The sequence below is a fragment of the Syngnathus floridae genome, chromosome 14 (genome assembly GCF_059516105.1).
Source record: "Syngnathus floridae isolate MCC-2025c chromosome 14, RoL_Sflo_1.0, whole genome shotgun sequence".
Lineage (NCBI taxonomy): Eukaryota > Metazoa > Chordata > Actinopteri > Syngnathiformes > Syngnathidae > Syngnathus > Syngnathus floridae.
In genome coordinates this window covers 14,322,374-14,349,883 of record NC_142426.1, presented here as the reverse complement: position 1 = coordinate 14,349,883, position 27,510 = coordinate 14,322,374, and the positions used below count along the sequence as shown (strand labels likewise).

At 41.7% G+C, this 27,510-nt stretch overlaps 2 protein-coding genes and 1 long non-coding RNA gene across 10 annotated transcripts; all 3 read right to left on the bottom strand.

Annotated features, from left to right (window-relative positions):
- Nucleotides 1–2,715: 2,715 nt before the first annotated feature.
- Nucleotides 2,716–8,910, bottom strand: LOC148387988 (uncharacterized). 3 transcript variants are annotated; one of them, XR_015862844.1, is made up of 4 exons: nt 8,792–8,910; nt 7,159–7,254; nt 6,019–6,114; nt 2,716–4,574 (listed from the first exon to the last, which is right to left on the bottom strand). It is a non-coding gene; the product is annotated as an uncharacterized LOC148387988 (long non-coding RNA). The 3 variants fall into 3 exon arrangements; XR_015862846.1 differs by lacking the exon at nt 8,792–8,910 and adding an exon at nt 7,647–8,191; XR_015862845.1 differs by lacking the exon at nt 8,792–8,910 and adding an exon at nt 8,026–8,191.
- A 2,010-nt stretch (nt 8,911–10,920) lies between these two features.
- On the bottom strand, nt 10,921–16,259 carry pgap6 (post-glycosylphosphatidylinositol attachment to proteins 6). The gene is made up of 13 exons (XM_088396743.1): nt 16,095–16,259; nt 15,587–15,767; nt 15,309–15,510; nt 14,851–14,978; nt 14,502–14,761; nt 14,011–14,336; nt 13,845–13,941; nt 13,668–13,770; nt 13,291–13,430; nt 12,737–12,915; nt 12,494–12,640; nt 12,299–12,415; nt 10,921–12,167 (listed from the first exon to the last, which is right to left on the bottom strand). The coding sequence occupies exons 1-13, from the start codon at nt 16,237–16,239 to the stop codon at nt 11,844–11,846; spliced, it is 2,349 nt and encodes a 782-aa protein (XP_088252869.1). The 5' UTR covers nt 16,240–16,259; the 3' UTR covers nt 10,921–11,843.
- A 96-nt stretch (nt 16,260–16,355) lies between these two features.
- LOC148387986 (uncharacterized) lies at nt 16,356–27,139 on the bottom strand. 6 transcript variants are annotated; one of them, XM_088396745.1, is made up of 5 exons: nt 26,945–27,139; nt 26,357–26,508; nt 17,819–17,935; nt 17,481–17,650; nt 16,356–17,316 (listed from the first exon to the last, which is right to left on the bottom strand). In XM_088396745.1, exons 3-5 carry the CDS (start codon nt 17,826–17,828, stop codon nt 16,723–16,725), a joined length of 774 nt encoding a protein of 257 aa, XP_088252871.1. In that variant the 5' UTR covers nt 17,829–17,935; nt 26,357–26,508; nt 26,945–27,139; the 3' UTR covers nt 16,356–16,722. The 6 variants fall into 6 exon arrangements, 5 of the variants coding, with proteins under 5 accessions (XP_088252871.1, XP_088252870.1, XP_088252872.1 ...); XM_088396744.1 differs by having other exon boundaries at nt 17,819–17,972; nt 26,945–27,138; XM_088396746.1 differs by having other exon boundaries at nt 17,822–17,972; nt 26,945–27,138.
- Between the last annotated feature and the right edge of the window lie 371 nt (nt 27,140–27,510).

The window sequence follows — 27,510 nt, the reverse complement described above, 5'->3', positions numbered from 1 at the left end:
AACCCTAACCCTAACCACAGCAAGAGCAAGCCTAACCCTAAGCCTCAGCACAGCAAAAGCCAGCCTGAGCCTAACACAAACCCTAACCCTAACCCTAACCCTAACCACAGCAAGAGCAAGCCTAACCCTAAGCCTCAGCACAGCAAAAGCCAGCCTGAGCCTAACACAAACCCTAACCCTAACCCTAACCCTAACCACAGCAAGAGCAAGCCTAACCCTAAGCCTCAGCACAGCAAAAGCCAGCCTGAGCCTAACACAAACCCTAACCCTAACCCTAACCCTAACCACAGCAAGAGCAAGCCTAACCCTAAGCCTCAGCACAGCAAAAGCCAGCCTGAGCCTAACACAAACCCTAACCCTAACCCTAACCCTAACCACAGCAAGAGCAAGCCTAACCCTAAGCCTCAGCACAGCAAAAGCCAGCCTGAGCCTAACACAAACCCTAACCCTAACCCTAACCCTAACCACAGCAAGAGCAAGCCTAACCCTAAGCCTCAGCACAGCAAAAGCCAGCCTGAGCCTAACACAAACCCTAACCCTAACCCTAACCCTAACCACAGCAAGAGCAAGCCTAACCCTAAGCCTCAGCACAGCAAAAGCCAGCCTGAGCCTAACACAAACCCTAACCCTAACCCTAACCCTAACCACAGCAAGAGCAAGCCTAACCCTAAGCCTCAGCACAGCAAAAGCCAGCCTGAGCCTAACACAAACCCTAACCCTAACCCTAACCCTAACCACAGCAAGAGCAAGCCTAACCCTAAGCCTCAGCACAGCAAAAGCCAGCCTGAGCCTAACACAAACCCTAACCCTAACCCTAACCCTAACCACAGCAAGAGCAAGCCTAACCCTAAGCCTCAGCACAGCAAAAGCCAGCCTGAGCCTAACACAAACCCTAACCCTAACCCTAACCCTAACCACAGCAAGAGCAAGCCTAACCCTAAGCCTCAGCACAGCAAAAGCCAGCCTGAGCCTAACACAAACCCTAACCCTAACCCTAACCCTAACCACAGCAAGAGCAAGCCTAACCCTAAGCCTCAGCACAGCAAAAGCCAGCCTGAGCCTAACACAAACCCTAACCCTAACCCTAACCCTAACCACAGCAAGAGCAAGCCTAACCCTAAGCCTCAGCACAGCAAAAGCCAGCCTGAGCCTAACACAAACCCTAACCCTAACCCTAACCCTAACCACAGCAAGAGCAAGCCTAACCCTAAGCCTCAGCACAGCAAAAGCCAGCCTGAGCCTAACACAAACCCTAACCCTAACCCTAACCCTAACCACAGCAAGAGCAAGCCTAACCCTAAGCCTCAGCACAGCAAAAGCCAGCCTGAGCCTAACACAAACCCTAACCCTAACCCTAACCCTAACCACAGCAAGAGCAAGCCTAACCCTAAGCCTCAGCACAGCAAAAGCCAGCCTGAGCCTAACACAAACCCTAACCCTAACCCTAACCCTAACCACAGCAAGAGCAAGCCTAACCCTAAGCCTCAGCACAGCAACCCTAACAAAAAACTAACAAGAAACCTAACAAGAAACCTAACAAGACCCCTAACAAGAAACCCTAACAACAACCTTAAGCACAGCAAGAGCAAGCCTAAACCTAAGCACAGCAAGCCTAACCCTAAGCACAGCAAGAGCAACAACAACCCTAACCAGCACATAAAACCTTAAGCACAAAGCACATAAAACCTTAAGCACAAAGCACATAAAACCTTAAGCACAGAGCAAATGAAACCTTAACAAAACTTATAAAACCTTAAGCACAAAGCACATAAAACCTTAAGCACAAAGCACATAAAACCTTAAGCACAAAGCACATAAAGACCTAATCACATTAAACCCTAAGCACTAAGCACATTAAACCCTAAGCACTAAGCACATTAAACCCTAAGCACTAAGCACATTAAACCCTAAGCACATTAAACCAATAGCACATAGCACATTAAACCAATAGCACATAAAACCATTAGCACATAGCACATTAAACCATTAGCACATAGCACATTAAACCATTAGCACATTAATCCATTAGCACATAGCACATTAATCCATTAGCACATAGCACATAAAACCAATAGCACATAGCACATTCAACCAATAGCACATTCAACCAATAGCACATTCAACCAATAGCACATTCAACCAATAGCACATTCAACCAATAGCACATTCAACCAATAGCACATTCAACCAATAGCACATTCAACCAATAGCACATTCAACCAATAGCACATTCAACCAATAGCACATTCCACCAATAGCACATTACACCAATAGCACATTACACCAATAGCACATTACACCAATAGCACATTACACCAATAGCACATTACACCAATAGCACATTACACCAATAGCACATTACACCAATAGCACATTAGACCAATAGCACATTAGACCAATAGCACATTAGACCAATAGCACATTAGACCAATAGCACATTAGACCAATAGCACATTAGACCAATAGCACATTAGATCAATAGCACATTAGACCAATAGCACATTAGACCAATAGCACATTAGACCAATAGCACATTAGACCAATAGCACATTAGACCATTAGCACATTAGACCATTAGCACATTAGACCATTAGCACATTAGACCATTAGCACATTAGACCATTAGCACATTAGACCATTAGCACATTAAACCATTAGCACATTAGACCATTAGCACATTAGACCATTAGCACATTAGACCATTAGCACATTAAACCATTAGCACATTAGACCATTAGCACATTAGACCATTAGCACATTAGACCATTAGCACATTAGACCATTAACACATTAGACCATTAACACATTAGACCATTAGCACATTAGCCCATTAAACCATTAACACATAGCACATTAAACCATTAGCACATAGTACATTAGACCATAGCACATTATACCATGAGCACATAGCACATTAGGCCATGAGCACATAGCACATTAGACCATAGCACATTAGACCATGAGCACATAGCACATTAGGCCATGAGCACATAGCACATCAAACCATGAGCACATAGCACATTAGGCCATGAGCACATAGCACATTAAACCATGAGCACATAGCACATTAGGCCATGAGCACATAGCACATTAGGCCATGAGCACATAGCACATTAAACCATGAGCACATAGCACATAGACCATTAGCACCTAGAACAATTAGACCTTAAGCACCTAGCACAATTAGACCTTAGCACCCAACCACATTAGACCTCAGCACCAAACCACATTAGACCTTAGCACCAAACCACATTAGACCTTAACACCAAACCACAGTAGACCTTATCACCAAACCACGTTAGACCTTATCACCAAACCACGTTAGACCTTAGCACCAAACCACATTAGACCTTAGCACCTAACCACATTACCCACTAGCACCTAGCTTCTAGCACCTAACCTCTAGCCTCTAGCACCTAGACCTTAGCACCTAGACCTTAGCACCTAGACCTTAGCCTCTAGCACCTAGCCTCTAGCACCTAGCCTCTAGCACCTAACGAACCAAAAATATGACATCATAAAAAACAGAGTATGACATCACAAATGCAAAACATCATCCCACAAAAGACATCACATCACCCCACATGCTCTTATAAAATAACTTGGCCAATGCGTTTGTCTGTTTGATTTGCTGCAAATCCAAATTATACCTAAGGATGGTGACAAATCTCATTATACTTAATAGGACATATTAAAAACTCTTTTGAATAAGTTCATTAACTTAATTGTTAATTAAATCATTTTCATTATGATTTTGTATAAATACTAGGTATAAACAGAAAATATACTACACAAAATGGGCAGTTTACTTGTTTGAAAAAGAGTGGGAAGTAAGACTTATTTCATTTATTTAAACGGAAGAAGTAAAACTTGTTTAATGGGAAAAATGGATTTGGTGGAATTCCAATTTTCAAAAATGAATGAATGAAGTCATTTCAATTATGATTTTGGATAAATATTAAGTATGAACACAAACACGACTGCAAAAAATGGCCAGTTTACTTGTTTAAAAAGGACTAGGAAGAAAAGACTTATTTCATTTATTTAAATGGGAAGAAGACTTATTTAGTTTGTTTAATATATGTTTGTTTCCGAGGCAAAATTGGATTTGCTGCAATTGCAAATTTCGACAAATTACGGTCCCAAATATTGACTTGAGACCTGATGGGACGTATTAATAGCTAATTTGATAGAAGTTGGTCATATGAGCAAGTGGAGTAACATGAGATCTATTCTCAATTACACAGCACACACAACTTTGGATCTTCTGAATGAATGAATGAGTGAGTGGGTGAGTGAATGAATCTTATTTGTTCATTTAAATTATGACTGTATAAATACTAGGTATAAACACAATATGGCCAGTGTACTTGTTTGAAATGGTGTGGGAAGAAGTAATCTATCCAATTTAAGACAAATGTAGTTACCTCTAACAATGTGTTACTTTATCTATTGTTGTCTGTGACTTCCCATGAATAAAAAGGAAGGAAGGACTCACCGGAGATGTCTTCGCCAACATCAAACCGTTGGACTTTTATCCTTCTTACAGTGGAAAACAACCAACACCATGGAACCTAAAGGAATGGAAGAAAACTTTAACATTTGGCTTCAAGCAACATTCGCAGATGCAACACAATGTGACGTGCGGGCTTAGGGCTCGTTCGGGTTAAAGGTTGAGGGAGGGGCCCTCGTTTTAAACTACTTTTTTCAAAAGGAGTGGGAACAAGCAAGACTTATTTAATTTATTTAATGGCAATATGTAAGACTATTTTTCTTCCCTGGCAAAATTGGATTTGCTGCAATTGCCAATTTCAAGAAAGTACAGTGCCAAATCTTGACTTGAGACCTGATAGGACGTATTAAACGCTTAGTTACATTGACAGGAGTTGGTAATAAGAGCGAGTGGACTAGCGGTGGTTGAATGGATGAATGAATGTTGAAAGTAATTTAAATTATGACTTTGTTTAAATACTAGGTATTAACAGAACATCTACTGCGCAAAATGGGCAGAGTTTACTTGTTTGAGAAGGGGTGTCTTATTTAAGACTACGACTTATTTAATCTGTTTGTTCCCAGGCAAAATTGGATGTGATGCAATTCCAAATTTCACCACATGATGGTGCCAAATTTTGACTTGAGCCCTGATAGGAGATATTAAACACTGGATTACTACTTAAAGGTTGAGGGAAGGGCCCTCGTTTTAAACTACTTTTTCGAAAAGGAGTGCGAACAAGCAAGACTTATTTAATTTATTTAATGGCTTAATTTATTTGTTTCATCTATTTTGGTTCCCAGGCAAAATAGGATTTGCTGCAATTGCAAATTTCAACAAAGTACGGTGCCAAATCTTGACTTGAGACCTGATAGGACGTATTAAACTCATTTAATGGGAAGAAGTAAAACTTATTTAGTTTATTTAATCTATTTTTGTTCCCTGACAAAATTGGGAAGGATTGGCAAGAAGTAAGACTTATTTAATCTGTTTATTCCCAGGCAAAATTGGATGTGCTGCAATTCCAAATTACACCACATGATGGTGCCAAATTTTGACTTGAGACCTGATAGGACATATTAAACACTTAGTTGAAGTGATAAAAAATGATAATAATACCGAGGGGGGCAACATGAATGTTCTGAATTAGACATAGTTTGAATATGCTTTTGAACATTTTTTAGGTAAACACTTTTGCTTCACTTTGAGGAGTGTGATAATCTAACCAAATCTTTGAATTGAAGACTTTGTGAGTTAACAAATAGTTTGTTTTTAAGTTTAGGGTAATCACATTTGTATATAATTCTAATGGCCTTCTTTTGAAAACTATTCTGAATTACAACTTTGGATCTTTTCTTATATTACTTTGCAACAATATACTCGGTGAGAGATTAGGCAGTATAATCGCATATGTTAACTTGAGCGTGCCCACACTCAATTTACTTATGGTTATGTGTTAAATCAATTACTGTTAAACATAAAATAGGAGGTGTTTAACATAAATGGAGGAAGAAATGGGTACTCACCATTGTAGCGACTGGTCAATGATGCGAGCCTCCAACTGATTTGTATTTTCATTCTTCTGACGGTGGAAAACGTACAGCCGACCAACACCGTGAAACCTAATGGAATGAAAGAAAACTTTAACATTTGGCTTCAAGCAACATTCGCAGATGCAACACAATGTGACGTGCGGGCTTAGGGCTCGTTCGGGTTAAAAGTTGAGGGAGGGGCCCTCGTTTTAAACTACTTTTTTCAAAAGGAGTGGGAACAAGCAAGATTTATTTAATTTATTTAATGGCAACATGTAAGACTATTTTTCTTCCCTGGCAAAATTGGATTTGCTGCAATTGCAAATTTCAAAAAAGTATGGTGCCAAATCTTGACTTGAGACCTGATAGGACGTATTAAACGCTTAGTTAAATTGATAGGAGTTGGTAATAAGAGCGAGTGGACTAACGGTGGTTTAATGGATGAATGAATGTTGAAAGTATTTTAAATTATGACTTTGTTTAAATACTAGGTATTAACAGAACATCTACTGCGCAAAATGGGCAGAGTTTACTTGTTTGAGAAGGGGTGTCTTATTTAAGACTACGACTTATTTAATCTGTTTGTTCCCAGGCAAAATTGGATGTGATGCAATTCCAAATTTCACCACATGATGGTGCCAAATTTTGACTTGAGCCCTGATAGGACATATTAAACACTAGATTACTACTTTGGATCTTTTCTTATATTACTTTGCAACAACATACTCGGTAAGAGATTAGGCAATATAATCACTTGTTAATTTAAGAGTGCCCACACTCAATTTACTTATGGTTATGTGTTACATTAATTACTGTTAGGCATCATTTGAGCAGTCTGACCAAATCTTTGAATAGAAGAATTTGTGATTTAAGAAATTACTTCTGTTCAGGGTAATCACATTTGTATATAATTCTAATGGTCGTCTTTTGAAAACTATTCTGAATTACAATTTTGGATTATTTCTTATATTACTTTGCAACAATATACTCAGTGACAGATTAGGCAGTATAATCACACATATTAAATTGACAGTGCCCACACACAATTTACTTACAGTTATGTGTTAAATCAATTACTGTTAGACATGAAATAGGAGGTGTTTAACATAAATGGAGGAAGGAAGGGCTACTCACCATTGTAGCGCCTGGTCAATGATGCGAGCCTCCACCTGATGTGTATATTCATTCTTCTTACAGTGGAAAACATACAGCCAACAAACACCATGTAACCTAAAGGAATGAAATTAAACATTAACATTTACCCTCAAGACATTCAAAGATATAAGGCAACGCGACTACGTCGTGTTTGTATCCGCTGTCGCGCTAACGGCCATTTCGCGCCCACGGATTTGAATCTTGGCGGGAGTTTCCCCTATTCATTTCGACGGCACATTACTGCGACGTAATACCCGTTTATCTAAAACGGCAAAGTTAAAAGTAGAATTAAATAAAGTTTTATTTTTAATCAACGCAATAATTTACAACCGTTGACCAGGGAGAATCGTCGAAATTCGGCGTCTATGGCTGACAGCAGACGCCGAATTCGACGACGGGCCCCCCACTCACTCGCTTTTTCGAGACTACAATAGTACTTATTTTTAAACACAATGAGTTGTATTTACCGTATACGCTCTAGGCGGTCCAGTTGAGAGCAGAAAATAAAGATATTTCTGTTGCTAATCGTCGTGTTTGTATCCGCTATCTCGCTCGCGTCCATTCGCAGCCATCCGCGGCCACGGATTTGAATTTTGGCGGAAGCCACGCCTACTGGCTTCATTTCCGCGTAATACCCGCTTATCTAAAACGGCAAAGTTAAAAGTAGAGTTAAATAAAGTTTTTCTTTTTAAATCAACGCAATCATTTATAACCGTTGACCAGGAAGAATCGTCGAAATTCGGCGTTTGTGGCTGGCAGCAGACGCCGAGCTCGACGCCCGCCACACTCACTCGCTTTTCGGGGCTACAAAAGTACTTCTTTTTAAAAACAATGAGTTGTATTTACCGTATACGCTCTAGACGGTCCAGTTGCGAGCAGAAAATAAAGATATTTCTGTTGCTAATCGTCGTGTTTGTATCCGCTATCTCGCTCGCGTCCATTCGCAGCCATCCGCGGCCACGGATTTGAATTTTGGCGGAAGCCACGCCTACTGACGTCATTTCCGCGTAATACCCGCTTATCTAAAACGGCAAAGTTAAAAGTAGAGTTAAAAAAAGTTTTTCTTTTTAAATCAACGCAATCATTTATAACCGTTGACCAGGAAGAATCGTCGAAATTCGGCGTTTGTGGCTGGCAGCAGACGCCGAGCTCGACGCCCGCCACACTCACTCGCTTTTCGGGGCTACAAAAGTACTTCTTTTTAAAAACAATGAGTTGTATTTACCGTATACGCTCTAGACGGTCCAGTTGCGAGCAGAAAATAAAGATATTTCTGTTGCTAATCGTCGTGTTTGTATCCGCTATCTCGCTCGCGTCCATTCACAGCCATCCGCGGCCACGGATTTGAATTTTGGCGGAAGCCACGCCTACTGACGTCATTTCCGCGTAATACCCGCTTATCTAAAACGGCGAAGTTAAAAGTAGAGTTAAATAAAGTTTTTCTTTTTAAATCAACGCAATCATTTATAACCGTTGACCAGGAAGAATCGTCGAAATTCGGCGTTTGTGGCTGGCAGCAGACGCCGAGCTCGACGTCCCCACCCACGGCACACTAACTCGCTTTTCGGGGCTACAAAAGTACTTCTTTTTAAAAACAATGAGTTGTATTTACCGTGTACGCTCTAGACGGTCCAGTTGCAAGCAGAAAATAAAAATATTTCTCTTGTTAGTCGTCGTTGAACCATCCGGTGTGTCGTTCGCTGCCATTGTTGAAAGCCGCGCCCACGGATTTGAATTTTGGCGGAAGTCCCGCCCACTACCGTCATTTCCGCGTCACATGACTGCAACGTGGCAGACGTCATATCGCTGTTTTGTTTAGTAGACTTACAGTTGTTATGCGTTGACATAATGGCCGCAGTCCAAATAGATTTAAATAAATTAAATAAGTCTTCTGCCCACTCCCTTTTAAACAAGTTAACTCTGCCCACGGATTTGAATTTCGGCGGAAGTTCCCCCCCCATTGACGTCACGTCCGCGTCACGTGACCACGACGGAGCAACGTCGTATAGCAACCGCTGTTTTGTATATTAGACTTACAATTGTTATGCGTTGACATAACGGCGCACACTCAAAATAGATTTAAATCAATTAAATAAGTCTTCTGCCCACTCCCTTTTAAACAAGTGAACTCTGCCCACGGTTTTGAATTTCGGCGGAAGTTCGGCCCTATGACGTCACGTCCGCGTCACGTGACTGCACGTAGCAACGTCGTATAGCAACCGCTATTTTGTATAGTAGTTACAATTGTTATGCGTTGACATAATGGCGCACACTCAAAATGGATTCAAATCAATTAAATAAGTCTTCTGCCCACTCCCTTTTAAACAAGTTAACTCTGCTCACGGATTTGAATTTCGGCAGAAGTCCATTGACGTCATGTTCGCGTCACGTGACTGCGACGGAGCAGACGTCATAGGAACTACTGTTTAGTACTTACATTTGTTGAGTGTTGACTTAATGGCACACTGGTTAGTATGTGTACCTCTTACGTATGATGTTGCGGGTTCGACGCCCGTTTCAGCGCGTTTTCTTTTCTCCCTTGTCCGTATGTATATACCTATTTATTTTTGTTATCTAGTTAAGGCTATCTTATCTCAGGGTTTATTCAGACCAGAAAAGTCTTTTAGTCCGCTTGTTTGATCCGGAACTAAAGCGGAATTCATTGTTTTCAGACTGTACATTTTGTAAGGGACGTATGTATACACACCCACGCTTGTGACGTTCTGTGTTCCCATTGGACAGGAATGACCGGGCGATGCAGGCCTGTCAAGTTGCATTCCAAAAACAGACATGAAAAAAACATAAGTGAGAGTGTGCGTGCGTGCGTGTGAGATGAGCTCCATTGTTGGCACAAATTGCCTGGGCCAGGCAGGCATGCACTCACTCCACTGGGCATCTCCGCCTCACAGTGATCGATGTAATCCTCACCTGTCATGAGTTCTCTCTGCTTGGGAACGAGTGTGAGTCCAGCGGGTTGGGTGTTTTTTAGGCAGACGTGTGAGGCATGGGAGGTCACTCAGCAGTGCTGGTGAGGTTCTCGATTTTTCGGCTCGCTGGGACTTGGTGGAAGGGCGGGAGGACTGCTGTCGTTCACCTTTGAGGACCGCAATGTCGCTTTTTGCCCTCTGGGTGGCGGTGTTTCACACTTTGGCACGAGTAAGTGAATCCATCGTGAAAAATGGCATTGAGGGTAGAAAATGGCATTGAGGTTCTCACCTAGCTTAGTGTTAATACTGTCATGATGAAATTTACTATTTATACTGTACAATGTTCAAGCATTAAAATAATAATAGAGAGGAGTCAGATGTGGCTCGGGCATCTTATCAGGATGCCTCCTGGACGCCGCCCTGGGGAGGTGTTCCGGGCATGTCCCACCGGTAGGAGACCCCGGGGACGACCCAGGATGCGCTGGAGAGACTATGTCTCTCAGCTGGCCTGGGAACGCCTTGGGATCCCCCGGGATGAGCTTGATGAAGTGGCTGGGGAGAGGGAAGTCTGGGAGTCCCTCCTAAAGCTGCTGCCCCGCGACCCGACCCCAGATAAACGGAAGAAGATGGATGGATGGATGGATGGATGGATGGATGGATGGATGGATGGATGGATGGATGGATGGATGGATGGATGGATGGATGGATGGATGGATGGATGGATGGATGGATGGTGTAAGTCAAATAACTGGGAGGTAGAGGTTCACAGATCTCCTCAGGCCATTCCCATAAAGATGTACAGCGAAAGGCAGGGTGGATTTGAACATTGAGTGTGGTGAATACCCAAAGATATAATGTGCATGAAACAAAATGTGGACAAACAAAGGTAAGAAAAACAGGGAGCCACATATATATACACGTTTACATTCCAGGTCTCACTAGAGCAGGGGTGTCCAAGTCCAGTCCTTGAGGGCCGCATTCCTCCATGTTTTCCAAGTTTCCCTCGTTAAACACACCTGATTCAATGATCAGGGCTCCTGCACAAGTGTGTTTAACGAGGGAAACTTGGAAAACATGGAGGAATGCGGCCCTCGAGGACTGGACTTGGACACCCCTGCACTAGAGCATAAGGGCTACGGAACTAACATAATTGAAAAGTGCTTCATAATGAGTACAACATAAACACACCTGACAAGGAGTCATTCAACTGACGTGAACCATAGGCCATCATGGAAGGAATTGAAAAATAATAAACCAGGTCATTTTCTATACTCCTTATCATGTTCAGGGTTGCGCGGAGCCTGATCCATCCGACTCCTTAAAGGAAGACAACACGTAGTATACACATTTGCACGCACTATCACTGAGCAGGAATTGACATTTTTAAAATAACAGAATTCATAAATATTTGGCGCTTACAGTGTATCAACTACCAAATAAGAGCTACACAAACAATTGGTATAAAACTGGTCAGGCTACCTGAATACGTCTTTTTGCTTATAGCTGGTTCCACGGATCAGGAGGTAATGAAACAAGTATGTAATTTTTGGGAGGTCTGCAAAATTGCTCTTTTTGAACATTTATAAAGACAGTGTTTGAATGTGATTACAAAAAAGCAGCAGCAGGTAAACTTGATGCTTGTGGGAGGAAGAAAGGAATCACAGAAGCAGACACTACATTCTCAAAGTGCGTCTTGTGTGAGTGTTGCAGCAGTTTGACAGAATCGGTGTGTCGGTGTCATGTGACAGTGTGGCACTCATCTTTGCTGCACAGTGTGTAACCGCAAATGCGAGGAGTCCAGCTCCACGTCCAATTCCAATCTGAGGACCATCCCATGGTCCACTTGACGGCACTTCTTTCACGTGGAGGTAGAAAGAAAACAACGCAGGAGGCCACCAGGATGTGCCAAATGGAATGCGTGTAGAAGTAGTTGTCCTCCGTCTCTGCAAAAACGTACAAACTTATCCCGATGACAGCACAGAGTAGTCCGGGCAGAAAGTAGAAGACCCATCTCTGCCAGGACGGAGGGTAACAGTGGCCACGCTTCACTCCTCGGTGCGCCTGTCGACACACATTTTCACACGTTATCAAAGACAATTGAAGGGGTCAACGAATAACTTCAATTCATATCTCAAGGCACAACTCTTATCACTCATCTAGCTACCCGAGATTGCCTGTCGTGCTTCCCTTACCCAAACAGCCGCCGTGATGAGAATGGCAGTGAGGATGGGACCCAGCAGGTTCCACAGACCTCTGCGGTCCAGCTGCAGTGACATGGCAATCAGCAGAGTCCCAAAAAGAAACAGCGTCTACGTACACATAAAGAGAGGGCACAACATGTCAAAATGGCCAAAGACTGTATGACAGCAGAGGTTGCCTTGTCTTACATATTTGACTGTATTCCTGAAACGAGCCATGCACAAAAATGTGACCCATATGGAACAAACAGAGCCCAGGAAGTCACAGTACTGGAGGGTGTTGTAGCTCATTATGCACAAGGCGGCTATACCGGGCTGGTCACAGGCATGGTAGAACTGCAACACACACACACACACACACACACACACACACACACACACACAGTTAATAAAATCCTAGAATTGCACCAGAACTTGGATCAACTGTCGTACCGTCGAGAAGAACATAGTGAAGAGGTAAACAGATGCCTCCGTGATGTAGAAGCGTTTGACGGCCAACACGATTGCTGGCAGGAAGCTGAGGTTACTGAGCGTGAGCAGCAGAGTGGCTGCCACTTGGCGGGTCAACGACAGAGCTTCTGAGTCGTCGGTGCAGCCCCAACCCCTCCAACCTAAACACACAAACAAATGATGGCGGAACAATTTTGATAGGTCATTTTAGAAAGATGACTAACGTAGTAGCATGTGGTTTTCCTTAAAACTGAACGCAACGAATGGTCATTGAAATCACGTACCAGTCTTACACACAAACAAATGATGGCGGAACAATTTTGATAGGTCATTTTAGAAAGATGACTAACGTAGTAGCATGTGGTTTTCCTTAAAACTGAACGCAACGAATGGTCATTGAAATCACGTACCAGTCTTACACACAAACAAATGATGGCGGAACAATTTCGATAGGTCATTTTAGAAAGATGACTAACGTAGTAGCATTTTCTTTCCCTTAAAACCGACGGCAACGAACGGTCATTGAAATCACGTACCAGTCTTACACACACAGGCCGCATACAAGTAGTTGGAAGACCTGAAGAGTCGACATTCCCCAAACGTGCCACAGTCCTCCACGCAGCCAGTGACAAAAACCTCCGGGTTCACGGACACAACAGACACATTGCCACAGTCACTGTGGCGGACACACAAACCAGATGTTCATTTCAAAAAAGTATTGTGAAAGATCTGGAACATATGTCCGACTGAACAGAGTCACGAGTGAACATTTGCGAAAGGTCTTCTCATGCTCCACGTTGGAGGATGAAGCACAGTTTTGGAAAACAAAAAATTAAGCGAGACCAGCAATAATGAAGGAATTCAATTTTCAAATCATGTTATTTAAAAAAAGACACGAGTGCTGATGGATTACCTGTCGCACATGAGTTGAAGAGTGAGGTACCATGTTGCTAACAGAGGAAAAGGCAGCCGGATGACAGATTTGGGAAAAGCGGTGCTCACATTCATTCCGTATCCTTCAGAAACACAAATTAAGAGTATTACTGTCAATAAAAACAAAATGGCAAGAACGCTAGAACGTGGGTGGTACCTGTGCGGCATCGTAGCGAGTTGTTGAGTTGAAGGACTGGTGATTCGGGAGTGAAGCAGGCCACCACGGTGCTGCCGTTCCCCAGTGTTACATTCGTCTTGACAGACAAAGCAAAGTAAGACTCCACTCCGAGACAAACAGTGTCCTGCAATCCATTCGTACTCACAGTGTTGAGTGTGAGCTGCAGGTTGAGTGTCCCGCCGGTAGCGTGCGCAGGCAGAGGGTATGTAAGCAACGTGGGCTGCGTCGCTCTGACGCTGACGTTGGGTCCACCCACCGGAGAGAATCGGAGTGAGAAAATATCCGTCTCTTCATAGAGCACGGGAATGTTCCATACACACGCAGAAGGCAACAGAAGGAGCGATCCCATCTGACTGCTGAAAAGAACACTCTCTAAAGCCGCGGAGCTGTTGCTCGCCGATGAGGAGTTGCTGTTGATATCGAGACCTGGAAGACCGGCTGCAAGACCTACGCTTTCTGGCTTGCACTCCGCTGAAACACAGCAAGAAAAAAGAAAAAAATCCTTACCTAAACAACCGTGATTGATTTTTCTGATCATGAAGCTCATGAAGTCAAATGTGAGTTTACAATTCGAAATCACTATCAAATGATTCAACTGTACTTTGCCGCATGGCATTTGGTGTTTGTTTACATTACCTGTGTAGCTTGATTGAATGTTGAAAGTCACTGTTTGGTTGTCTTGAATACTCTCCACGACAACACGTAACCAGGTGTCCCAAGGTGGGTTATTGAGAAACACCGAACACCTACGCCCAGCGCATTTCACTCTTGCCGCATCATATAGTAGAGAGTTTGAGCCGATGCTGAGGGCCAGAGTGCAATTTACCGTTTCCTCTGCTGAGGAACAATTGTCCACAATCACGGAAACGGATGAAGAAAAGTGTGGGACATACAACCTAAATCACACAAACAAACAAACAAACAAACATCAAATTGATAGAAATCTTGAGATAAAAGGCAACATCATCACACGGTGACTTCCTACTTTAGGCGTGTGGGTTTATTCGGGGCGGCCGTCTGTCTGAGCGTACTTCCCGTCTGTATAACGGGTGTGTCAACTGCCCTCCTGATGGACAGCTGAGGCTCTAAAAAGTAGGAACACGATGGCAAGCCCTGAAAAACAAAAAGAAAGCGGGTATCCATGCAATATATACCAGCTTACTTTAGGACTGAGAGAAGACAGACAAGTGTGGTGAATTGACATAACGCTGACCAGCCAGTCAATCAACTTAGTACTTCTGGATTAGAAAAAAAACAACAACTCTTACATAGCTCAATGCGTTTAACAAAACAATAGCCATCAGTATGATGAAGTGTTGTGCAATACAAAAACGTTATTATTAAAATACCAATGTGGCTAAAAACAAAGTAGCAAGTTGCACAATATAAAAACGTTATTACTAAAGTACCAATGTGGCGAAAGACAAAGTAGTATGTGCAGACCTTCTGTTCAATGCGCCCATCATCTTCAGGCAAGTGGCTGACAATAAACCAGTCCCCGGGTGTAGGATCAGAGAGGTTAAAGCTTGCTGAGCTAAGCGAAGTCACTGGGACAATGAAGGAGCGAGAGGCGTTCCACAGTGTCACATCTGGAAACTCAGTGCCAATAGGGTTTATGACTGGAGGTGCACCCTGCCGAATATAGCTACACAAAAAAGGGACAAGTGTAAATGCAGCAGGTAGTGTGAGAAGGGAAAGAAGAATACAGAATATAGATTTACATGGTGACATTGTTCTCTCTGCAGTGAAAGCCGTGGCCCTTGGTTACTGTTAGGAACCAGCAGGCTATGGCGGTGTCCTCTGGTATGTGAAACCTTTGCAACCGTACGCTGCCATACGAGCCGTACATGGACAACTTCTGAGCTGGTTTGGACGAAAGCTCTGATACGAATGTCACCTCATCTGCGACATGTGGAAAAACAACCATTTATACCATCATATACCGTAGGTAATGCATGGTTACATTTTGTAACAGTGGGGTAATTCTTGTATTCGTAAACATACCCATAACATTACTGTACAATTGCAATGATCGTGTGATTGAACTTTTTAAAAACTGGCAAAATACTAATAGAAATAGACATGAAATACCCTAAACCTTGAATTGTGATGATTTTCCATTTAAACTCATTCAGCGTTCTTGTATGACAGTTGTGCACTTGTCCTATGCAGCTTAGCCAAGCGGCTAACGCGTCGACGTTGCCCTTGATTGATTGATTTCATACATACCATTTCCAAATGTCGCCTTTGTAAGGACGAAGAAGAGGATAAAATAAAAGGCCATGTTTCCCGTCTGATACATTACATCGTCGATTGGGAAACGCTCTTTCCTGTGCTCCACTTCCTGGTTCAGAATGTCAATACGTGACGTCATGCGGTGTGGAAACGTCACACGTTATTACCTGCGTCATCGCTTTTGCACAAATGAAAAAAAACTTCAAGGAAAAAAAAGTCATCTGAGTGTTCGGGCCATTCAAGAAATAAGACAAATATCTTTGATAGTAGTATATTTAACATTAAGAAAGCAACCTCAAGATGAAAACAGCACCTGCATATAGTAGGTAGCACCTTCAGATTATACTGTATAGCAAAAAACAAAAGCATATTGAAATGCGATGATAGGCAGCCTAATCAATTTCTCTACAAATTTAAACTTCATGATAGAATGAATCAAATATTGTAATCTGCAATATTTGCGAAGATCGTAAAACAACTTGTAAAAAAAACCTACTGCAATAAAACCTGAACGCATTTACTATTTAAATGTACTTACTGCGCTAATACGCGTTGCACTTTTCATTAGGAAAAATAGTGTCTCACGTTGTGGATATGTATTTGGTGTTGCGCTAATTGCAGATCACAAAAACATCACGTCATCTTGTGACTCTATCCAGCACCATTGAGCATCATACCCAAACAAAACTGCAGCCATCTTTTCATCCTCTTCTCGTATGCTGTTGTGGCTTTGTTGCTTTGTCTCTTGCAACCTTTCATTCACTTCTTGATTAGGGCCAGCGCCCACCTTTAGTTCCTGCAGAGAGTGAGCGTCTGAGTCCTGGGGTTCTGACTCTTGGAAGTCGTTCTCAACCAAACACTTTGTGGACGGGCTGAACTCTTGGCTTGACATTTCAACGCAGCTATTTTGATGTGAATGGTCACTGACATTGTGCGGTGAATGACCTGATGATTCTTGACTAAAGGTATCAGGCAAATTCTCAGGGTATGTCAAATGTATTTTCTCCATTGCCTCCCTCCTAACACGGCACCTGCATGGAGTTAGTGAGCGTGCGCCCTCCTCAACTGTCACCAAGCTGCTTAGACTTCCTGTCAGGCTGCTGTCACGACCAGCCAAGGTACTCCACTCCATCATGAGGCAACGCATAGACTCGATGCCCTCGTGCACAGCAACCAGCTGGCGTAGAATCCTCGCATCCGCAGAGCGCATCCACTTCTGAATAGACAGTAAAGACAAGTAGAATGACTGTACTGAGTTTGTGCACTTAAACCGACTGACTCTTTTGGAAGTGTATTTTTCCAAAATGTTCCAGCACCATGAAAAGGTATTTGTTGTTATTCAATGAGGCATGGTATGAACATGAAGAAAATCCCCCTTACCATCTCTTGCTTAAGGTTGCTCAATTTGGTGGCAAAACAATCACCGAGTACGCAGTTTTGATGCTCTATCTCCACATCTTGTGAGTCGGCAGCATTCCTCATCCAAAGTATAAGAATTTCTGGTGTTTTCCGGCCAACTTTATTTTCCAGCTCCTTCAAATCTGGAAAGTCTGTCATGTCGCACTGCTATTTATTTCTAGCTACTGCATTCATAAAAGATGTATTCGCGAATTGTACCAGAGTGATAGTGAACTCCTGAGCAACATCCTACACGCGCGCGCACACACATACAAAACAGCACAATGGAAAGACTGGGAAAGAAAAACGAGTGACATCACCACCATGCATTGACGCCGCAGAGGTTGCTGGTTTGTTCTCTGTGTGCTAGCCAAACAATGGCGGGAGTTTCATCCCACAGGTCACATTCGGAAGCTTCATGACTCCATTCCACTCATCTACGGAGAAGATCATGTGACCACAAACCGGCTCCAACTGTCAACAGTATGACATACAGTTAAGGACATATCGTAGTTATGCGGAGCATGTTGAATACACAGAGTGAAGTGTATTTTTGTGTATTTGAGATGTTAGCACAGGGCTAGGCAAAGTTTGGCTTGCAGTCCAACCCGTTCTGTTCTTTAATCTGATTTAGTGAGCAGTTAGATAGATAATGAGAGTTGGTGCATTTAAGAGAAATTGTATAATAAATGTTTTTGAAATTAGTGAAAGTATGATATGATCATAAATGATTGTTTTGCGAGGGCCAAATAAAAATATATATTTTTTAAAACATTACATAAAATACAAAATCATACTTAAAAATAAACTAAGTGTAAAATCGAGATCAATAAGATATTTCGTTAAGCCTCAAGAAATATTATAACAGAGTACGCCAGCAGAGGGAGACATATGTCTTCATAATACATTAATATTCCATTCACGAGCTGTCTGCAACAAAATTTCAGGACACAGCAGAGTCTCTGTGAAAGAAGACATCTGCGGAGCCTGACACTTGATGACCTTTGGTCGTAACAACATACAACTCTGACGTGATTGCCATCTAAAAAAAAAGCAACCTGCCAACCAGTGTAGGGAAAATAAAAGACCTGTAGGGGGCAGCGGTGATTAAACATTGACTATATGTATACACAGGTGTTAGATGGATTCTCTCGGGTTGAACGACCAGTCCTGATTTTTCACCGCTGGGATTCGATCCGTGAGGTCCAACAGATATCAGGTTGCACCGTTGTGGCAGTCCAACTCTGAGCAACCCTCAAAACTGAATGTCATTTTGCAGGAGAACTACATCTTTTTGGATCACCACAGCTGATTGCTATAAAGAGCTTCCACAAAATAATCAGAAAGCAAATTCGTTATACCCGACAGCATGCTGTAATTTCCTCGGAATGGAGATGCGAGAGGGGGAGGTGGACACATAAATTAACCGGGAGGACGGCAATGACTGTGAGGTCACATGAGAAAGTGGGTAAACATAAAAAATGCAGCACACAGAGAGGATTATGGCTTTAATGAGTCAGTGTCCCTAACTTCCAGTTTGAGGAAAATCATAAACCTGAGCAAACATTTCAAATGGGTTGAAAAAGGTGCAGGTTGTCAAAAGGCCTTCATTATGAGCATATAATATTTAACTCTGTCTGTCTGTGCTGTTACAAGTGATTTAGGGGGTAATCGTAAAGAAGGTTGGCACTTATTTGGGCAGCTGTTCCACCCTACTCCAGGTGGCAAAACGCCTGACGTGTGCAAATTGTGAAGAGAAGCATACAGGCACAAAAAGGCACGGTGATAATTACCAGTAAGTAAAAATCGATTCATTGTTGTAAGTCAACTGATAATAAATTCGAAACAAAATAATTGTAAATTCTTAACATTGATTTACAGCCAATAGAGAGTGGGCTCAATATTTGGCGACCTTTAATTTGATTGAGTCTAGATTTAACATGATGTGTTAATTTTTATTTTTTATTTTGTTGTAATGCTTTAATCCTATGAGTGTGGGGGAAAAACTGCCTTTGGCAATGAGGCCAGTGGGCCAGGAAATCCTCTAGCTTGACACGGTCTGCAGAAGTCCACCAGGAAAGGGAGAAAAATCTTGCCATCTTTACTGCATAATTACGTACACCCCCTCGTCCAAAAAAAAAAAAAAAAAAAAAAAAAAAATCCTAATCACATCCAAATCCCCAAAGAAGAATAAACTTCCACGTATGCCCAGATGTCAAACATTGACACATTTGCTTCACTGGCAGAATGTTTGAGAGCAGTACAGAAAAGTAATCAGCAATTGGAGAGAACAAGAAAAGATTCCTCACGAGTAAAGGAATGATGTCGCTCTGTGCATCTGTTTCCATTTAGGACCCTAAAGAGAGAAACTAATGGCGCTCACATGGATACAGCAAAGTCCATAAACATTCACTATCGTGTTTACGTGACATAAAGCGACCAACCAGGAGCAAGAACTCAGTGTCTGAAAAGCAAAGTCCTCAAATATCGTTCAATGACAACAAACATTCGAATCCATCAAAGTGTGTTGGGCAGTATTCAACAGCATCTAATCGAAATCTTCCTGCTGCATGTTGCTCCAACGGATGACAGCATTTGCGTAGCGCTTGATCGAACGCTTGCTAGGAAAAGCCCAAAGGAACGTGAGCCAGAGGTCACAGGGGGGCACCGGGGTTTAAGACCATTAACATTCCAGAATAAATAACCTCGGGGAGCGTTATTGTTGAGACGTTTAGCAGGAGTGTTCTTACACTGCTCGGGAGAATGACCAGTCATAGCTGTGGCAACTCCATGAACAAATAAAAAAACATGTTGTCATTCTGACGGCTTTGTATTTATGGGAGTTATGGCACAATATTTTACATTTACAGATTTTTGAGTATGTTGATAGGATTTGCACATCATTTATATTTAGAGTTCAGTGAACGGAGGTGTTCATTTATTGTTTTGTTGAAAAATACCAATAACCAAACTTTCACTTTTCATGGTTGAGCAAACGACGCATTATGTGACTCAGGGCCTCTTGTGATTATAATGCGAGTCAATTGTCAGTGTTGCTCTTATTGCAAAATAGTTTGAAACCTCCTCATTGTTTTGCAGTGCTTTTCTTCCACATCCACATGTGAAACGTTTCCAACAGCTGACTAATTCATCCACATGGAATGCAACACAATAGCCCCCCCCACCCCCTCTTCAGTTTAAGACTTTGCCAAATATTTGAGGTTCTCTCCCCCTCGCTTCCTCTGAGTGTCATGTCATTTGAGATAGACATGCTGAGAAGACACAAACCAAACTGGAGCTTGGAGCGCATCTTGGAGTTATCTAGATAAGAGTAGAGCCTATCAACCCCCCCCCAATCCCACCCCTTGGTGATGCACACATGCCATGATGGTGGAAGTCAACCGTGACGGAGGAGACGTATTCCTGATAAGGTGAAATATTGCTTCGCTTGATTAGGTGATTTTTCTCCTCAGAGCTGGGGAAGGCTCCCTCGTAAGTGATCTTTCAGCGACCTATATTCATCGCTGGAAAGGTCACAGTAAGCGCCTGTCGAGTGACACGAGAAAGAAGGTGAACAACAATCAAAAGGTGTCTGGCACTGGTCCAAAGGCAACATGGGGTCCAGAGAGACGGGATGAGGAGGGGGCTACCTGAGATTAGACGTAAATCACACTTTTTACTTTTCTGCCTTTTCTTCTATTTTCCTGCACTTTGTCATATTTCTCCCTCAGCCCTTTCTTTGGTTACGAGATAAAAACGCACCGATTTCTTTGGAGGGCGGCTTTCTCCTTAACATCACCACATACACACTCAATGGCCACAGCATCAGTGAACCCCCATTTATCAAGAAAATTAGATTAAATAAACACACTATAATACACAGTGATAAATAAAAAATTATAATATCACTAGGAGAACTAATCACTGGCGGAGGTGGGATTTTTTTCCTGAGGGGGCCATTGGGGATGGCCACTGACATCTCAGGAGCAAATTCACCAACCCAACAATTCTAACAGATAGAGTTTCATGAACATGTTCTTTGCAGGAGAATGTGTGAGTGGGGGGGGAGTCACGGGCAAATTGAATAATCTGTCTAGTCTGGCACCTTAGGGTTCCAATTATAGAGTGCAGTGCCCTAGACCGCGCCCCCCCTAGCTCCATCACTGGAAAAAATAGCACATGTTGTCAACTACTGCACAATTTTGCCTCACTTGTAGTTGTCTCAGGTTTTTTTTCCTACAATATCCAACTTAAGGTCATGCTGTTATAGTGCCTATAACATCAGTGACAGCAAAGTGCTAAACAGCCCCCCTCACTCCAACCTTATCCAAAAATATGTGCCACAGAAAGATAACGAGGCAGACTGACAAGATGTCGCCACGCCGCAGTCAGCGAGCGACCCGCCGTGCCAGGTGAGCATATGGAGAATATCAGAGCTCCATGTTTGATGAAGTCAATGTTTGTGTTCAGTCAGCAGTATATTCTTCTTGGCCCTCTTCCCATGGGGCTCCTTTAAGCACATGTGGAGGTAATTTGTTCAAAATTCCTTAGCGGAGAAAGAGCGAGAGAGCGAGAGAGACGGAGAGAGAAATAAAAAGGGGAAAACTTTGTGGGTTGGAAGACATGTGGATGTGATGGGGGGGCTACATTTTTGGGAGGGTGATAGGGGGTTTTGGGTCTGCAGTTTTCCTTTTAACAGTAACATGAGAGTAGATTTGGGGCCATAAGGGCGATTGAGTGGAACAGTTACATTGACTATTAAAGAAAAATGGAAACATCCAGAACTGCATTACTAAGGTCACCAAGTTTTTCAGCTCAGAAACATAAGTTACTAATTTGAATAAAATTGACTGCGCAATTAACTGAAGATGATGATGTTAATTCCTGCGATTGAGTGTTGACCAATCTAGGGTGTATTCTGCCTTTTGTCCAGTCACCTGGAATAGGCTCCAGCTCTGCAACCCTGATAAGCTCTTTGAACCTCCACTATGCTGAAGAAGTACTTTTAAATCAGGGGCGTCAAACAAATTTTTGTCGCGGGCCGCATCGTAGTCATAGTTTTCTTCAGAGGGCCATTATGACTGTCAATGCCATTTATTATTTACACTGTAGGCTACACAACAAATTGATGAATAATTAGTTTTGAAATCAGGGACTAGTAAAAAGTGTTTAAAAAGATGAATGGTAATAAAAATGGCCAGTAATATCTCATTGTTTTTTCAAAGTAAAGACAATTTGTAATTTTAGTACTGACACAGGTTGATGCACAATATGCCTTTGCGGGTGGGCCACATAAAATGTGTGCCCAGGACGCTGCTCACACGTTTGTCTGGTTTGTGATGTTTTAACGATTCACAACCACAGTCCATTGAGCACCGTTGAACTTGATTGATTGATTGTTATCTTTATTTCGAACATCCAAAACAAAAAATTTAAAAAAATAAAACAGATAACACTCTAAAGTGCCACATATAAGTCCATACAACAAACAAACAAAAAATAAACCAACAAACAGAAATAAATTAATTAATTAATAATAATACATAAGTAAATAAATCAATAAAGAATGCTCGAAAAGGAGTAGGAGGAAGCATAGCTTTTTAGATTCCTACCCCTTTCTCACTTTATCCATTAAACCAATGATTCAATATATACTGTAATTTTTCTGTTTCATTTTTACTTGTGTGTAGCCCTTTGGCACTTTTAGCCTTTGTACCCACTAAACAATATATTTTTGAACATTCTTTTAAACTGGTGGATATTTGGACTTTGCTTGAGTTCCTCACTTAGATTGTGCCATAGTTTGATGCCGGCATGTTATAGTTATACAGACACTTTTTAAGGTTGCTCTTATGTTTAAGATTTTGAAGTTGTGATTCCCCCTTAACTTATGACCTCCCTCCCGATTCCTAAATAAGTTTGGGATATTTACATGATGATTGCTGTTTGATAAGATACTATGTCAGTGAATTTCAATAGTTTGGATTGTATGAAAAGTGGATTTGTGTGTTCCAAGTAGTAGTTGACTTTATGAATAGTCCTTATTGCTCTTTTCTGCAGATTAATAAGTGGCTGCAGTGAAGTTTTATAAGTATTCCCCCAAACCTCAGCACAGTAATGCAAATAGGGCAAGACAAGAGAACAGTAAAGTGTACAAAGTGAATGATAATCCAGTAATTCTTTTGTTTTGTATATGACTGCCATGCTTCTTGAAATCTTAGACTTTATGTTTTGGATGTGTGGCTTCCAACTCAGCCTGTCATCTATTCTAACCCCAAGAAATTTCTTTTCCTGCACCCTTTCAATTTCAGTCCCATCTATTTCTATTCAGATCTCTATGTTCGCTTTGCCAAATACGATAAACTAATTTATTTTAATTTATGTTTTTCCAAAAATCCATCCATTTTACCGTTAAAAAGATTTTCCAATATTTTTGAGAGTTGTGGCAATATTGAGATAGGTCTGTAGTTTGTAAAGTTATGTTTGCTCCCAGTTTTATAGAGAGGAATGACCTGAGCAATTTTCATCTTCTTTGGGAATGTACCAGTTAAAAATGACAAGTTACTGATGGTGGCTTTGAAATCCCCTCAATGAGTTGCTTCACTAACATCATATCAATCCCATTGCGGTCGGTAGATGTTTTATTTTTGCGTTGTTTTACAATGTTAATGATTTCATTTTCATCAACTGCCTTCAAAAACATTGAGTGAGGATTCCTTTCTATTAATGTATATCTGTTGCCTACATCTGGCGCTGGAATCGGTATGTTGTTTGCTATTTGAGGCCCAACGTTTACAAAGAACTGATTACTTGACTGCCCTTACACCTGTTTATGGACCCGTGGAGGCTATTTTGTGTGTCAGTATCTGGCCCCCGGCCGGGCCTTGGGTTTGACATTTTAAATGATGAGTAGAAATGCAAACTTATGTCCAAGAAAAATTTCCCTCTGTGGACAAAGATGTACTATCTTATATAAATGTGCTTGACTGTGTAGTGTTTTTCTACCTTCAGCATATTCCAACTGTAAGCGCTTTTACTCTTAATCACCCAGTCAAACAACATGATTATTGGATTGTATAGTCATGATGGGCAGCCTGGTGGCGTTGTGGTTAGCATGTCTGCCTCACAGTCAGCACTCGCTTTTTGTTTGAACAAATTTAAGTGGAAGGAATCTTTTCCATGTGCTCGCATAGGTATTCCGACTTTCTGTTTGTTGTCGTTATTGTATAATGTATTGCAACAGATTGTGTGGCATCATGTAATACAATGACCGTGTGGTGTAAATAGTCATAATAAAATGTTAAATAAAATGGTAAATATTAATCATATAAATAAAGCAAAAAATAGCAAAAAGGAAAATCAGGCAAATTTAAATGTCCGCAGGAAAAAAAACATCCAACAATGTGTTGAAGGTTTTCGGAGTCATTAATGTGAGCGGTTGTTACATGACAAGCACAAAGAGTTCTTCCTTTTTTTTTTGTGCATTCCCAAGTCAATAAGTAAGGATCTGAAAAAAAAAGTTTAACTTGACACATTCTGAGCTCAGGAAAAACAAAAAAAAAAGCTTGTGGAATTTGGGAGGGATGTTATTCTGGGAGCATGCTGAGGGTAAACATGTAACACAATATCATGTGTGCAAGAACTGACTAAATTAAGAAAAAGCCCTGTGAAAATTAGATTCTAATATTTATGTGGCCTAGATTTGAGCACGTCTCACATTTCTTCACTGGGTAATCAGATTTGAGGCCCTGACTTCTCTGGAAGTCTCTCACCCTCTGAGGTCTAAAGATGAACTGATGTAAAAACGACGAGACACTGAAGAGCTTAAAAAACAACAACAACAACAACAACAACTTTGCATACAAAGGGCCATCAACATTCTCACGATGTTTGCAATGGTGCAATTAAGAACAGGAAGCTGACAAGAACCATAAACCATCAACAAAGCACCAATAGCAATTGGAACTCTAAACACTGAGCCCAAATTTGCTTTGAGATGGAAGAGAGATGGCCTCCCACATCATGTTTACATTCCACTGACACAAAGGAGGATGAGGAGGAGGAAAGATAGAGAAGAAGATGGAGAGAATGAATGCTTTTGGGCTGATGAAGCGACCACATTGTAACTTTGATGGATGCATTTTTGTATATTTACCAGTTAAGAAAATTGTTCTTATCTAATGAGAGCTGATACACAAGTTTGTTCAGAACCGAAATACACGACCCAGTTTTAAATGGGAACATATCCACAGTTAATGTGTTTATGAATGTACCTAAGTTGTTACTCAAATGAATTGAAATGATTGAAAACTATTATAAAATTGATTGAAATTGTAGAAGATAAAATTTTTGCTTGGTTTTTTTTGCAATTCCTTTTACTTGTTTGCTTGCTTTTTATTTGCTGTTTTTGATTTGTAGTTGTTTTAATCGGTTTTAATCTAATTTTTGGCAATCTTTTATTCTCCTTTGCTTTTGTTTGTTTGTTTGCTATATGCCAGGGGTCTCAAACTGCAGTCCTCGGGGGCCACATTCCTACACGTTTTCCAAGTTTCCCTCGTTAAACACGCACTTGGTCGCCCTGCTCCATCCGCTCCGTGACAATTCTAAAATGTTTGCCTTAGCTCAGTTCAGGTTGGCAAACACTGCCTCATTAGATACTACAAACAGCCCTCAGTGCAATATAGTGCTGCACTCAAGTTGCAAATCCTGCAGCATGATGGATTAAAAAGAACCTCGAGAAAGTGGCAGAGCTTGGCGCGGCGGCTTAAGAGTAAAGCTCTCAATGGGTGCCAGCCATCATCGTAGTACTTTGTGAAGGAGCAAAACAAGCCCAGTGGAGCTGTAATGAGGTCACTTACCACTAAAGTCATCGGGTGGGTGCGTCCCACTTCCACTCAGCATCCATCCGTCAGGGAGAAAACAAATGGCCTCATGACGTCGGCCAATAATGTCACGTGATGTAAAGCCTGTGAGTGGCTTCAAGTTGACTCCAAGAGCAGATAACCCAAACCTTCAGAAAAAAAGGTATTTTATCAATCCAAAGTGAGTTCCAGACACAATTTGATCATTTTCAACATGTCGAACGGAAGCCCTCAGTTCTGGAAAAACAATCAAGTGCGATGAGTTTGTTTGGTGACAAAATCAAAAAGTTTAGTCATCCAAATACTTGTGGTGCTCACAACGCATTTTTGTGTGTATGCGTGAGTGTAAAAAAGGTCATGAGAGGGCTGTGTAACTCACACTGGATAATTAATAGCTTTTCAACTGGTGGGAACACAACAACGGTTTTCCCCTCCAACCACATGAAAAAAAGCATCCTGTTAAGTTCAAGAAAGCCTTTTCGCATTGCCAAAAGAGAATCGGGCCCAGCTGAATATATGCAAAAGCATAAGATTGCACGCATCATCAACCGGTTAAAATACTCAGCGCATGCAGTCGCGTCTTGCCTTTAAGGTAGTCCTCTTTATTTTCCTTCAGTTTCGGCACCTTTCCTTTCATTTTGCCCCGATGCTATCACAGCAGCTCCATCATATGTTTGAGCAACTAACTTTTCACAACAGCTGTATTTCTCCAACACTCCCAAGACATAGGTAGCTACAGCAGGGGCTCGTCTATCATTAGTCACGTCATTAAATACTGCTAATTAACAGGTGTGTGCTTTGTGACATCAGTTGTGTCGAGTTCTTCGGCAAAACAAATTGGGAAGCATTAGTCACCCGTTGGCTCACGTACGCCGCCTTTCGGTCCGGCAGAATACTGTCTGCCTCAGCCAGTGCCTTTTTACTGCGGGTGTTATGTCCAATCAGCAAAACGAAGCGTTTCGCCTTTGTATTTGAACAAGAAATATGCCATTTCTGCGATTTTAATTATGTTCGAAATTAGTTATAAATATGACTAAATATTAATAAATATTCATATTAATTTCATGTTATCATTGGGTTTTTTTTTTTACATGTTGATGACAGGTGAAGCAGAGCACCCCTGCCATTGAAGGCTGCCTTCCTGCACTCCT